Source organism: Octopus sinensis, linkage group LG3, assembly GCF_006345805.1.
Source record: "Octopus sinensis linkage group LG3, ASM634580v1, whole genome shotgun sequence".
NCBI classification, from domain to species: domain Eukaryota; kingdom Metazoa; phylum Mollusca; class Cephalopoda; order Octopoda; family Octopodidae; genus Octopus; species Octopus sinensis.
In genome coordinates, this window is record NC_042999.1 from 42529939 (window position 1) to 42546352 (window position 16414).

Sequence of the window (16414 nt, forward strand, 5' to 3'; positions counted from 1 at the left end):
GGAATAAGAAATTATGAAGTTCATGACATAATTTCTTATTATTTCAATTTCTCAAAGATATACACACACACATCTGCATGTGTGTGTGTGTGTGTATTTGGTGTATGGCTGTGTGGTAAGATCTTACTTCCCAACCACATGGTTCTGAGTTCAGTCACACTGCGTGACACCTTTGGCAAGTGTCTTCTACTATAGCCTCAAGCCAACAAAAACCTTGTAGATAGATTTGGTAGATGGAAATTGAAAGAAGCCCATAATATTTATGTGTGTGCGTGTGTTTGAAAAAATGAATAGAAAAGGCTCAAAGTGGAAAAATTATCAGAAAAGCCTTTTCTATTCATTTTTTCAAATATATAATACTGTACCAAGGACTTTCTATTTCTTACTCTCTATTAAATATATATATATATATATATTTGTGGGGTTGAATCTGGAACCATATATATATATATATTTGTGGGGCTGAACTGGGAACCATATATATATATATAATATATATATATATATATATATATATATATATATATATATATGTTTGTGGGTCTCAGCCTGGAACTATATATATGTATATATACTCACTCACACTTAAAGAGGTTTTTAAAGAAATTGGACAACTGTAATTAAAATGGAAAAAGGAAACCAAAACACAAAATAAATATCAGTTTGCAGAATTAGGAGAGCATTGAACAAAATACAATATGGTATTTGCTTATACTAGGAAGTCAAATCTTCCATTCAGGCTGACTGTGGCATTCATATTTCTCAAGTCAATAAAATAAGCACCAGAAATGGGGTTGAGGGTTGGTACAATTGTTAATGCCCTTTAATCCTTTCCATTCGTAGCATCCTTGTGTAGCAGCCATCTAGCATGTTTGATAATTTCTTTATCAGTGTCCATGTTTCACTGCCATATGATAGCACCGATTCAACAGCTGTATTGAACTGGATGCATCCAAATTAATATTGTGGAACCTACTCCATGGTAATGTAAGAAGAGGAGAATGTCACGCTTACATCAACAACTTGATCACAGATATTGTCCTGGAATGTATCTAGGACCTTGAGGCAATGATGTTGGACTTGGAAGTACAGCAAGTGAACTGTATTTCTGTGGCCCAGGTTGGAACCTGGCCATAAAAACTTTATTTTTTTTAATCCTTTGTGATACTAAATTTCCTTTGAAATACACAGCCTTTGTCTCAATCAATTTTGAAGTTAATAAAAAATTTTGTAAAATAATTTTGTCATTATTAAGCTTTTGTTTAGAACATAAATTAACAAGGTATTTTGATGGTATTTTAATTCAACCCATCTGTTACCGTAATTCTGTTGAAATCATCGCATTTGTTTCATTTAATTTTGAAATTAATGAAGAATGTAGTAAAATAATTTTGTTGTTATTAACTCTTTCATTACCAACACGGCTGAAACTGGTTCTGGTTCTGAGTACAAATGTCTTTTTTTCATAAGTTCTGAATTAAAATCTTCCACCAAACCTCAGTCACATTATGTTCCTAACACTAGCTTAATGATAACTAAGTTATTTTGCAAAATTCTTTGTTATACTTAAAGTAATTGAAAGAAATACAGAGCATTTCAACACATTTACAGTAACAAAAGGGTTAAGCTGGTGTTTGGAACAAAATGTTAACATGTAATTATGTTGGAAGGTTTTAATGTAGATCATTTCAAAGCAGAAAATTTGTATTACGGAAGCAGAGGCAGTCCCAGGAAGGTTGGTAATAAAAAGACTGAAGTGCTAATTTAATAGAATCTGAAGTGTCCAAGGAGTGCATCATGTTCCAATTTCTGTTTTAGCATATATTTGTTTTTTACAGCTGGATTCCCTTCTTAATGCCAACTACTGTATAGCATGGATTGGGTGCTTTTTTTATGAGCCACTTGCACTAGTCATCGCCTGAAGATATGAAAGGCAGCGTGAACCTCAGTGATCCAAGCTGAACACACATATCTGATGAAATAGCTCAAGCAAAACAGCTGCTCAACAGAGTAGAAACATCAGCTGCCAAGGCAAGCTGGCAGAATCGTAAGCATGCTGGGTGAAATGCTTAGTAGTATTTCGTCTACTGTTACGTTCTGAGTTCAAATTCCGCCGAGGTCGACTTTGCCTTTCATCTTTTTGGGGTCGATAAATTAAGTACCAGCCATGCACTGGAGTCGGTGTAATCGACTTAATCCCTTTGTCTGTCCTTGTTTGTCCCCTCTATGTTTAGCCCCTTGTAGGCAATAAAGAAATAAGAAACATCAGCTGCCAAAATAGGACTACACACAAATGTCAAGAAAACCCAAGTACATATCTTTCAACCAATCAAGTGATGCTGAACTGTTTGCTTTGAAGGGTACCAAATTGAATGTTGTTGAAAACTTCAAGTAGTTAGGTTGTTGGGTGAGTAGTTCAGAAGCCAACATCAAGGTCAGAAGGGCATCAGCATTGACAGCCTGTCACAAACTAAAGAAGATCTGGAACTCCAAATTGCCCAGGCAAATCAAAATCAAACTATTCATTGCAATTGTCAAATCAGTGCTATTATATGGCAGTGAAACAGATGCTGACGAAGAAATTATCAAGCATGCTGTCACACAAGGATGCTACAAATAGTGCTAAATGTGAAATAGCAGCAACATATGACAAACGAATGCATTTATGGAGGTCTGCCAAAAGTTAGTGAGAAAATCAGGCTGTGACTATCTGGTCACTGCACGCACCACTCTGATCTGGAAATTAGCTTTGTGGAACCCATTTCACAGTGATGTAGGGAGAGGAAAACATCATCGCACTTACATTGGCAACTTGATCACAGACACTGGCCTGAAATATACCCTGGACCATGAGGCAGTGATACTGGACCAAGAAGTATAGCGGGTGGACTTTGTTGCGGCAACACAGGTTAGAACCCAACCATAACAATAAAATAAAATTATTAAGATACCATAAAGTATTTTGGATAATGGTCTGCTAATCCTTTCAAAACATCAAACAGTAAAAGCCAAAAGTAAACATTGAAAATTAATTTAAACAAGCAGTCATTAATAGTATTAATACATTCAAGCTTTTGTGTGAAACAGCTTTTATTTATTTTTAATCTCTGTGTTCATGAACTTGTCTGTTTGTCTTCATCATTTTCTTTGAGAGAAAGACTGAAGGAATGGAGATATCTGAGTGTTTTGTTTCCTCTGAATCAGTTTTTGCGTGCTATTATACATATCCATATATATACTTATGTATATATGTGCACACAAACATACGCATACATATGAAATATATATATATAATATATATATATATATATATATATGCACATGTGTATCTATATATCATAATTAACATGGTACTTTCTTTCTTTCTTTTTCACCTTCTTATAATTCTTTTGTGAGAAAAAAACTATGTTCAAGAATTGGTGATGTCTGAGAATGAAACTTTACTTTTAACATCTGTTTTGAGAGACCAATGCAATTAATTAGTAATTATGAAGAAGTGAAGACAATATACACTAGCATACACATGCACACACAGCCAAGTATTTAAACGTTCATACACACACAATGCACAAGGAACACATATACATGCACTCCTAAACTTTAATAATTTGACAGTAAAATAACAAACCAGTGTGTGAGTGGTGTATCAAAAACTATAAATACACATGAGCCTAATTGATTAGAAAGTTAATTAGCCTAAATGAGATACAGTTTCTCTTTATGCTGGGAATACAAGGGGTTGCTGAAAAGTTCCTGGCTTTAAGGGTACTGTGGAAGGCCTGGTTGGAGGCCCAACTTCCCAAGTTCTTTTACAGGACTTAAGAAAAAATGAAGGACTGCTGCAATAAGTGTGTGTGAATCTCAGAAGAGAATATGTTGAATAATCATAATTAACTGACCCTCCTGTATTTTCTTTTACCCAGAACCAAGAACTTTCCATACTACCACGTATATATATATATATTGATAAAAATGGTAAGATAACAAAAGAATGAAAGAGACCTCGATATTATGTAAATAGAGGAATTTATCTGTAAATGTAATATGTGACAATTATTCGGTAGCCATGATAAAACTCTGAGTTTCGGATGCCAAGGTGGAAATCCACGCCACCATCTCTTCAGTTATCTGGGCCAGATAACTGAAGATATATATATCTTTCTGTGAGTGTTAGAGGTTGGGAAGCCCACCAACTAAAGGATAGTACCTATCCAATATACTGCTGGTAGAGTACCCAAACTATTCATACCCAAATGTTGGTTATTGCATGGCAATCTTGCAATTGAGAGTCATATATGGGTGAGGGTAAAAAGTGGTTTGCCCTTAATTTATATGGCAAATAAAAGAAAAGGGAGAGAATACAAAATGACATACATCAGCTGGTAGACATTCCAGTGTGTCTATTTATTCCAAAGCATTAAAAAGTATTAGAAAAGTACATACACATGTATTAACTATGTGTTACACACATGTATTAATTAATATTACAGGAAAGAGAGTATAATAATGATAATAATGAAATTATTGTATACAGTGCTCAGGTGCACCACAACTTGTCAGAAAGTGCGTATAAAGTCTGGAAAGCAAACAATGTATGAGTCAGATACATGCTTGTTTGTGTATGGAGGGGAGAAAATCAGGTGTAGTGTTGGCGAATCTCAGAAAGCACGGAAGTTTTGAAGGATGCAGTGCTCCGACAACTAACAACTGATGCCGGTAGTTTGTTCCATGCTTCAGCAAATCTTATTGTGAAAAAATGTTTCCGAAAGTCATGGGAGCTGTGCTGTTTTCTGATTTTGTAAATATGTCCACGGGTGTTAGATGGGTGGAGTTTGAAAAGGTGCTCAGAGTTATTGTTTGTAAGATGGTTAATAATTTTATGGATGTCTGCCAAGTCAGCTGCCAGACGTCCGAGTTTCAATGTGTCCATGCCCAGGGAAGTAAGGCGCTCAGAATATGGCAAATGCCTGATGGAGGGTATTCTTTTGGCTGCACGTCGCTGAACGGCTTCTAGATGATTAATATCCTGGGCAAGATAGGAGTTTCAGACCGGTGATGCAAATTCCAGGTGAGGCTATATAAAGCTGCAGATAGATAGCCGGAGAGCGGCTCACAAAGGTCAATTCCTTATGCCTGTTTCTGCCAAGAGGTAAGAAAATCCCCCATGCTATCTCTATCTCTTCGGTGTTCTGTAGGGATGGGCAGATAAAGTTTGGATGATGAGTGTGCCTCTAGGCTTCTTCACGGGGTCTAAATGGTTATGAGGGCTAATACATATAATAAACAGGAAACAATAGGTACAATGCATTTTAATAATGACTCTTCTAATACTTTCTAATACTTTTGAATAAATAGACACGCTGGAATGTCTACCAGCTGATGTATGTCATTTTGTATCCTCCCCATTTTCTCTTATTTGCTATATATATATATATATATATATATATATGAGGTCATCAGAGAGAAGTCCAGCGTGAGAGATGCCATCATGGAATATACACGCAGCAAGTTTAGATGGGCTGGACACGTCGCCCGGCTCACAGATAATCGGTGGACCCATGCAGTTGTCGAGTGGTATCCGCACGAGCAGAAACAACCAATTGGAAGGCCTCTACGACAGTGGAGTTACAATTTCAGGAGGGCAATCGGGATCACGTGGATGAGGAAGGCATGATCCAGAGAGGAGTGGACAGCGTGCTGTGACCAGCGGTGTCAAATGGACGCCTGACGGACAGGTTGGTCAAGATGATATATATATATATATATATATTATATATATATATATATATATATATATACACACACACAAACACACTCACATACATGACAGGGTGCTGAAAAGCTCCTGACTTTAGGGGTATCACAAAAGGCCTGGTTGGAGACGACCCAACCTCCCAAGTTCTTTTACAGGGCTTAGAAAAACTGAAAAACCACTGCAATACGTGTGTGAATCTGAGAAGGGAATATGTTGAATAAAATCATAATTAACAATTAATTGGTCCTCCTCTTTTTTTCTTTTATCCAAGGCCAGGAATTTTTCAGGACCCCTTTGTATGTACTGTGGTTGCCACCTTCCTAGTGTAACAGCTGCAGGGGAAGTACTTAGGAATAAGCTGCAGCAGTAGCAAACCTACAGAGTGTGCTACCTGGTGCATGTGGCTCAGTGGTTAGGGTGTCCAGCTCATGATTGTAAGGCCATGTGTTCGATTCCTGGCAACACATTGTGTCCTTGAGCAAGACACTTTATTTCACATTGCTCCCATTCACTCAGCTAGCAAAAAAGAGTGGTACTTGTAATTTAAAGGCCAAACCTTGTCACATTCTGTGTCATGCTGAATCTCCTTGAGAACTGCATTAAGGGTGCATGTGTCTGTGGAGCATTCAGCCACTTGCACGGTAATTTCAGGAACAGGCTGAAAGTTAGCAGCATAAAGTCAACATGTCTAGTGCTGGTATTATGATAAAATGTTCCCAGTACATTCTGCAAAATTGCTAGCATTACAAAGAGTAACTAACCATTGAAACTGTGCCAAAACAAAATGTATAAGTGGAACCTGGTTCTCTGATGTTGCTCTCATATATATACATCATGCGATGGACCAGACAATCAGATGGTATTGTATGCACATTACAATATGGTTTACATTGTTTTAGCTTTTGACTGATGCCACCCACCTGGTTAGGCAAGCAAACCAACGTTTCCTTGATTGGAAGGTTAGTCCATAGCATTGTCACCCATTTGCAGCTGAGTGGACTGGGGCAATGGAAAATGAAGTGTTTTGCTCAAAAACACAATACGCTGCTCAGTCTGTGAATTGAACCAACAATCTAGTGATTGTGAGTGCAACACCTCTGGGCCACATGCCTTTCCAAGTTTTACATGTGTGTGTTTGTTTCAGTCATTAGACTGTAGGCATGCTGGAACACGACCTTGAATATATATTTTTTATTGTGTATCAAGGCTACCACTGGATTCATGTTAAGAAAAATATTTTAATATCTTAAGAATTTTTCAAGTCGATCACATGGAGGAATGGTGTTAGTCTCCATTTAGGTGTTGTCATCCATTCCTCCACCAAATGTGATTGGTTTGAAAAATTGTTGAGATATTAAGATGTTTTTCTTAACATGGAACCAATGGTAGTCTTAATACACAAATAAAAAAAATTCTATCCACCAATGCAGTGTTGAGCATTTATTCTTGTCATTCAACATTTATGCATATATATATATATAAGAGATAACGGTGTCATTGACTCCCAAAGGTGTCAGGTAATGCTGAATAAGTGCTATAGACAGACCATAGTTAAGTTCCAGATTCGGTAATATTGCGAATAAAGGGTTCAATATTGGTTCTATGTCAGCGTGTGTATATAAGAATTTTTTGCGTAATAAGATAAAAAACCAAGGCTGTATAGATATTAGAGCATTTATAGATAGAAGGTCTTACAGCTGTTTCTAGGATATCAATTAATAATATCCCTTCATCGGAGACGGTGTGAGAGGAAAAATTAAGTCATAGTTAGTTTCGATGCAATACAAATTTCTCCACCTCACTCTCTATTTGTATTGCATTGAAACTAACTATGACTTAATTTTTCCTCTCACACCGTCTCCAATGAAGGGATATTATTAATTAATATCCTAGAAACAGCTGTAAGACCTTCTATCTATAAATGTTCTAATATCTATACAGCCTTGGTTTTTTATCTTATTACGCAAAAAATTCTTATATATACAAATATTATTACCTCCCCTTATCTGGAACTCTTCTTCACACTTCTCAACGTAAACATAACGATGTAAGAAATTTGAAAAGCTGAACGCGAAACCGGTCATTTCTTCAAAAACTATGTCATTGTATGAAAACAGTTTATAACATTCTTCAGACATAATGACTCAAATATATATTTTTTAACCTTTTAAAACAAGCCTTCTGTAGTTTTTTCACTTTTTACTATTTTCTATATATATTCAACCACGTGCTTTCACACACCAACTTTCTCACCTATATATATATATATATTATATATATATATATACTATAAAGATCTCAAATATAAACATGCCACACAATGATAATAAAAGAAGATATAGAAAATTATCCTACATCTTTTGAGCCATGGAGAATACAAGTAAAGGACTTACTGATTCGTATTCGGGATTTATTGACTTGTTCTCCAAGAGATTTCGCTTTTGAATATTGCTCCTTCAGCTCTGCCTTCTTCATCTTGATAGTGTTGTTGTCTTTGTAATCTTGGCAGAAAATATCAAAGGCTTCCTGTCTACCCAAAGACATTGGTCCCACTGTGAGGGCAAACAGAATGGGTAAAAAAAAGAAAAAAAAAAAAGACAGAAATATGACACCGAGAAAATCTATTTCAAAACACTTTTTTATATTTTGCATATATTTTTACATTTTTTAAATTCATTTTTACATATATTTTACATTTATTTTTACATATATTTTACATTTATTTTTATATATTTTACATTTTTTCCTGTGTCTTTACATATATTTTCCAATGCTTTTTACATTTATTGTTCCATTAGCAAGACATATTCTTTTACTTTTTTACTTGATTCAGTCATGGGCTGCTGCCATGCTGGAGCAATATGCACAAAACTTGCAGATGTATAAACTGTATTTATAATTATTGATACATTATTATGAGTTAGCTAATTGAACAAAGCTATGATGAAAGACACTTCAACCACGACCTTCCTTCTAAGAATTTTTAGCACTACTTTATCCAAAGTCCCATTTCTCTTTCCTTTTTTAGATGAAGGAATGAGATTTGAGAAAGATTTGACTGCTAATTCTAACAGACTGAACAGCCATACAGAGGCTTTTTTATAGACTCATAAAAAAAAAATAAATGCACCCTTTTAAAGCCTAGCCAGGCCCATGGGCCCGGTTTCCCAGTTTCTATGGTGTATGTGTTCCCAGCTGGATGGGACACCAGTTCATTGCAGCATTACTCATTTTTGCCAACTGAGTGGACTGGAGCAACGTGAAATGAAGCATTTTGCTCAAGAACACAATGCATCGCCCGATCCAGGAATCGAAACCACAATCTTACCATCATGATGCTGACACCCTAACCACTAAACCACACACCTCCATTTATAGACTCATAATTATTATTTCATTCTTTATTGCTCACAAGGGGCTACACATAGAGGGGACAGACAAAGGGACTAAGTCGATTACATCGACCCCAGTGCATAACTGGTACTTATTTAATCAACCCCGAAAGGATGAAAGGCAAAGTTGACCTCAGCAGAAGTTGAGCTCAGAACATAGCGGCAGACGAAATACCGTTAAGCATTTCACCTGGTGTGCTAACATTTCTGCTGGTTCGGTGCCTTATTATTATTGCCATAATTATTATTGCCATACATTTTAGTATTGGATATTTTACTTTATGTTAAGAATTACTGTTGAACTTGTTTGTCAGGCAGGCAGACTGAGGCAAGCAGAGTTATGTATCTTACTGACAGAATAGCTCTGACACCACCACAGCTTATTGTAATCTATCTCCCTGCTCCTTTTACTTTCTTCTCTTTTTTTTTTTTTATTAGATGTCACTTTCAAGAAGGTAGTAAACAGCCAGAGATAAAACAAGCTTCAAACAACTAGTTAGTTTGATGGGAGTTAAAACCCCACAAAAAAATTTGATGAGAAACTGCTCTAAGAAAAGAAACGTTCAAAGGAGAATGAAGAGAGTTCCATAAGACAGGCATCCAAGGAAAGAACCTACATAAGTGGAAACACTTCTTACAAGAGAGAACAATGACAATGAAAGTATGAGAATTAACCGTTTTGATTAGAACTCCTCCTGAGACTGCTTATGGTTCTAAGGTTACAAGTTTTATGCTTTAACCCTTTAGTGTTTAAACCGGCCAAATCTGGCCCAATATATTCTATATGTTTTATATTCAAACTGGCCATAGCTAACCTCTCACACCTAACCTGCAATGCCATTCTGAAAATGAACAATCACATCACTGAAACCTCAAAGCTATAAGATAATGCATGATTAATTCAAAACAATTTGAGTGAAAAAGTATTACATTTAACAGAGTAATCTGAACACTAAAGGGTTAAATAGTCTATATTGAAATCTTCCATCAAAATTTCATGTTTACTCTTGTACTCTTTTACTTATTTGTCATTTGACTGCAGCCATGCTGGAGCATTGCCTTTAGTCGAGCAATTCGACCCCAGGACTTATTCTTTGTAAGCCTAGTACTTATTCTATCAGTGTCTTTTGCCGAACTGCTACGTTATGGGGACGTAAACACACCAGCATCGGTTGTCAAGTGATGTTGGGGAGACAAACACAGATACACAAACACATACATATATATATATACATATACATATATACGACAGGCTTCTTTTCAGTTTCCGTTTACCAAATCCACTCACAAGGCTTTGGTCAGCTCGAGGCTATAGTAGAAGACACTTGCCTAAGGTGCCACGCAGTGGGACTGAACCCGGAACCATGTGGTTGGTAAGCACACAGCCACTCCTACGCCTATATTTAATGTTTCAAACACCAGGTAAATAATGTTGCCATTATTTTACTAAATTCTTCATTATTTTTAAAATTGAAATAAAAGCAATGTATTTCAACAGAAATATGGTAAGGAAATGATTAAAAAAGATGAATCATTCAGCTAGTAACCTGAACAAGAAACACAAGATAATGAAATTCTGGAATGAAACGATTTGGTTGAGCTGCTTGGATTTTGCTGATTTGGCAGAGTTGACTGGACATTCAGCTTGTTTTGGCAACAATACATTTTGGCATTGAAAACAAGCACATACATATACATGCACATGCTTAGAAATATACACATACAGATGGATAGACAGACAGACAGCCAGAGAGAGAGAGAGAAGGAGAGAGAGAGAGAGAGAGAGAGAGAGGAGAGAGAGAGAGAGAGAGAGAGAGAGAGAAAGGTAGAAAAACATTAAAATGGCTAATGTTAAATAAGTCAGCATTGAATCAGTAATGCCAAAACAGCTGTGCCAAAACAGCTGTGCCAAAACATCTCATGTCCAGAAGTTCAGTATATCAACAACCATGGAAATATCTATAGAATAAAGAAGTTATATTTTAGTGATGAGCACCAGAGGAAAAGGACTAAATTCTTATAATGACACAAACCAACCAAAACTGGAAATATTCTTGTATATATTGAAATATTCAATTTTAAATTAATTATTTTTATTTGGAAAAATCAATACATTTCACTTTTACCATTTCAATTTGTGTTTTTTCTTCTTTTTTTTTTCTTTTGGTTTTATTTCTTATACACCAAGAATGTTCTTGAAGGCAAGTAAGAATATTTACTCTGTGAATGCTTCACTAATTCCAAATACTTTAATGTTTCTGTACAGCCATTTGATAACCTTTTGCTTTTAAATTTATTTTTCTTCCTTCTTTCTTAATTAATTATATACAATACTAAAATATGTACATCACTGTAAGCTATCATATCTTTGACAATAAAATACCTGCCTTCCTACCTATCTATCTTTCTATCTATTGGACATTCACTTAGTCACAGACTACTTAAAGTACATCTGATTATATGAACACTACTTTACACTACACTGTATTTAGTATATTACAGCGGAACAAATATTACAGTATCTTAAGGCTGTCATATCAATGCATTTTATCTATCTCTAATCCATTAAACTGTTTTCAACAGCTACAACAACAACAGAGACAGCAGTACCAGCAGTAGAATCAACTTCATCAGAGCAGTGCACCTTTAGTCGTTATTACCTCCGCCTTAGCAAAAGCAGAGGTATTATTTTCAGTTATGTTTGTTTGTTTGTTTGTCCGTGGAAAAGATATCTCAAGAACCACAGGATAGATCTAGATGAAACTTTCAGGGATGTTTGGCCTCCTAATTGGCATGCACTGATTAGATTATGGGATCAATCTGGTACCAGACAAAGATTCTGGATTATTTTTCCTTTTTTTTTTACTTAAATTCTAAGAGTGGCCAGGTTCATTTTTAGTATTCTCATTTGTGAGAACAGTTGAGTTTATTTCAGATATTCCCATTTTAAAAATCATCTCTGGCTAATCATTGAGAGGACGTTGATATTGCCTTGGCAGAGTTTTGTGCTATCTGAATGATCTTTTGAAGTCACTTTCTCCTTCCAAATGACAACCATCTGCTAGAGCCACTACATATTTACTTAACCTGCGATAAATTATGTGTGTATATGTTCGTATATTTGTGTTTGTCCCCCCAACATCGCTTGACAACCGATGCTGGTGTGTTTACGTCCCCGTAACTTAGCAGTTCAGCAAAAGAGACTGATAGAATAAGTACTAGGCTTACAAAGAATAAGTCCTAGGATCGATTTGCTCGACTAAAGGTGGTGCTCCAGCATGCCTACAGTCAAATGACTGAAAAAGAGTAAAAGAGTATATAGGGAGAATTCACAAAACAACAAAAGACGAAGACAGGTGGTGTAGACAACAAAGAGATGTATTAGTTTAACACTCGGGAAGTGAAAAAGTCTTTAACGTTTCGAGCCTACGCTCTTCCACAGAAAGGAACAGAGAAAAAAACAAGGGGAGAAAATAAAGAATGTGTAGTGGCTAGTGATCTATCATGGCAAATGCCGGACAAAGGCTAGGAAGAAGGGGAGATAATAAAGTAGTAGTGATCCTAAAATGAAGCTGTGCGTGCGTGTGTACGAGAGAGCATGTATGTGCATGTGGAAGAGAGCTGGTGACCTTGACATGTGTATGTGTGAGAGGGAGAGAGGAGAGGGAGGGGGTTAGATGAAAAGAGGAGGAGAACTTTAGTGGTCATTCCTCTTAATTTTGAATGTAACACAATTTTTAATCTTTAGATTTTTTAAATATGCTAAGCCACTGGTTTTAATTGATTAATATCAATCCCTACCTTTATTATTTAATTATATATATATATATAATATATATATATAATATATATATATATATATCTACTTCAGGTACCTGAAAGAAGTCATGTTTCACCTTACCAAATATCTCTCTGTGGCCCTGCTTGTTGATACCCCTACTGTCAGCCAATACTTCAACTGCTGGTGTCCTCTCACCTAATTTGTGTAATGGTAGTGTTAGTAGTTGTTAAAGGGTTTGATGGAATACAGATGACATGTTAAGATTTAACAGGCTTCAAATATTCTAATGTTTTTGCTTTTTAGTGTAGTATCATGTCGTTGAACTTGGGCTAGTTTCAAATTTGATCTGACTTATGATTAGTCATTTTAACTATGACTGTCTCATCTTTTTGTTCCGGGATAATGTTGAGGATTATATTATCTAATGTGTTTTTTAAGACAGTGGGATATAACTTGAAGAATTTAGTTGTTATTTCTAGCATATCATGCGATCACATAGTGGCTCTCTCTAGGCTTTGTGATATTCTGAGACCCCCTTCGGTCACGACACAGACCATGGGATTGCACCTAGAAAGTTACCCTCCCAGGCACAAGTCTGGGCAAGGTTGTTTATGGAAGACTAGCAGTCGCCCATGCATATCGGCCTCCCCTCTCCACAAACCAGGGTTATCCAAGGGAAAGGCAACGGCCGATACAGCTTGGCACCTGTGACATCGCAGCTCATTTCTACAGCTGAGTGAACTGGAGCAACGTGAAATAAAGAGTCTTGCTCAAGAACACAACAAGCAGCCCAGTCCGGGATTCGAGCTCACAACCTCACGATCGTAAGCTCGATGCTCTAACCACTGAGTCATGCACCTTCACTGGCTTTGTGATATATATGTACAGTAAAAGGTAAAGATTCCTTTTGATCTTGAATGACCATGGGATTGCACCTAGAAATAATATAAGTAAACTGCAGTATAGTACACTGTAATGTAATGTGATGTAGTATGGTGCAATATTGGTGTTGCGCATCTATGTCTACAGGAAAATTCATGACTAGCAATTCATTTATAAGTATCGCAACTAATTAGTAATGGACTGATTAATGTAATCTCAAAGAAATGGTAAATTATTAATTAATATCATGACTTCATCAAAGGGTTAAAAAATAAAAAGTAAATATCTATTACTCTCAAAATTTATTTTGAAGTCGTGTAAACACTATGAAAACTTTGGAAAGCTTTCATAATGAGATGTTAAAACTGTTTTGTGTACATAGGCCTAATTATCTTTCGTAAATATGGCAACTGGTTAATTGCATTTTGGTGGATTTGCTATTCTATAGATTTTGCTAATAAGGGATTTGTTAATCAGTGGATTTACTAATCATTGTATATGCTAAGCAGTAGATTATTATTTAGAAGAATTTTTTTAATCAGTGGATTTTTTGTTATCAGTGGATGTGCAATTCTGTGGCTTTGCTAGACAATGGATTTGCTAATTGGTGGATTTTTTAATCAATGGTTTTTACTAATCAAATGGAAAAATCCAGTTACAAGATAACAACACTTGCAATTTAGGAGTAGGCTATGACCATTAGGTAAACAAGGTGATATCAAAAAGTTCTTGGACTAGTTCTGTAGCATGCCAACAGATGGCAGCACACAGTTGTGTGCATGGTGAGAGCTAGCAGTGACCTTCATGAGGCAGAGTGCTGAGTGACATTGCTGTGTTTACTTTGCAAGTTGAGAAATTTGTGTTTTTGTGATCACATGTATGCTGTAGTCTGTGATTTTGTCATAGACAAGAATTTGGAAAAAAGAGCCAAACTGGAATTTTGCATTAAACTTGGGAAGTCAGCTACAGAGACATTGAGCATGCTATGACCCTGAAATGAAGCAGCAATCATCACAAAGGAAGAGTCCTTCATCTCCACAACCAAAGAAGGCATGACAGAGCCACAGCTCAATCATTTTTTAAAATTATGCTCATCATATTTTCCATGTCTGCAATATTGTGCACTGAGAGTTCGTTCCCCAGGGCCAAACCATCAATTGAGAGTTGCACTGTGACATTTTGAAGCATTTGAAAGAGAAGACATTCAGCGAAAGTGACTGGATCTGTGGAGTGCAAAGAATTGGATTCTTCACAATGACAATGCTCCCTGTCACCAAACTTTCCACACACATGAGTTTCTCACCAAAAACAACATGGTATCACTTCTGCATCCACATTATTCACCAGATTAGTACCTGTGGATTTCCATCTCTTCCCAAAGAATAAAAATGCTGTTTTAATACCGTTGTCAAGATCCTGAGTGAATTGCAGAAGGTCCTCAATATCCTTACGGAAAATGAATTCCAGGCTGGATTTCAAAAGTGGCAGAAATGCTGGACCTTTATATAGCTGTGCGAGCTGACTATCTCGAAGGAGATAATGTTATAACTTAGGTAAATAAATTATTCTTTAATAAACATAACTAGTCTGGAAACTTTTTGATATCACCTCGTCAACTTTGCCTTTCATCCTCTCGAGGTCGAGAAATTAAGTACCAGTTACACACTGGGGTCAATATAATCGACTTAATCCTTTTGTCTGTCCTTGTTTGTCCCCTCTATGTTTAGCCTCTTGTGGGTAGTAAATAAATAAAATAATGGGATTACTCTTTCTCCACCTTCCATCATAACTTCTTGACCCAACAAGGGAACCTCAACATGGCCATTCAAACTGCAAGAAATAACAACCAAATTTCCATCAAATTTAACTCTCCTGTCTCAACACTTTTGATACGAACTTGCCTGAGACAACTGCTAGTTCTATACTACAAACTTACTGTTTTAAAGAGATCTAAACTAATTCACCCATTAAAATTACATGTAAATTTATGTTTCCAACATCAGAAAAATAATGATAGTTATTGTACAAAATGGCAGTGTGTTTCAATAGATATATGGTACCAAAGGGTTAAGGAGGCACAATGGCCCAGTGGTTAGCAGCGGACTCGCAGTCGGAGGATCATGGTTTTGATTCCCAGACTGGGGGTTGGGTGTGTTTATTGAGCGAAAACACTTAAAGCTCCACGAGGCTCCGGCAGGGGGTGGTGGCAACCCTTGTTGTACTCTTTCGTGCCAACTTTCTCTCACTCTTTCTTCCTGTTTCTTGAATAATGCTGCAATGGACTGGCGTCCCGTCCAGCTGGGGGGAACACATATGCCATAGAAACTGGGAAACCGGGCCCATGAACCTGGCTAGGCTGGAAAAGGGTGCATAAATAAAATTTTAAAAAACCCAAGGAGTTAAACACTGTATATTCTAGTCAGAGATACATCCAAAGAGACAGGATGGTCATGACAGGAAAGCCTTTAATCACAGGCCTTTGGTGAGATTTGAACTTAGGGTATGGAGCAAGGAAACTGAAATGCTGTGATGTATTTAGGTGTGTACACTGCTGTTTTTTTGTATGACATGGCATCCTACCACCTTACAACAGCAGTGGCTGCA

The 16414-nt window shown here is 36.5% G+C and overlaps 1 protein-coding gene across 3 annotated transcripts in view; it reads right to left on the reverse strand.

The window, feature by feature from the left end:
- LOC115209440 (kinesin-like protein KIF6) overlaps positions 1–16414 on the reverse strand; it is a 301512-nt gene that overhangs the window by 85001 nt on the left and 200097 nt on the right. For all 3 annotated transcript variants that reach the window (XM_036500945.1, XM_036500944.1, XM_036500946.1), the window contains one exon: positions 8149–8307. In XM_036500945.1, the coding sequence (XP_036356838.1) occupies positions 8149–8307 (159 nt within the window). The remainder of the gene's footprint in view (positions 1–8148; positions 8308–16414) is intronic.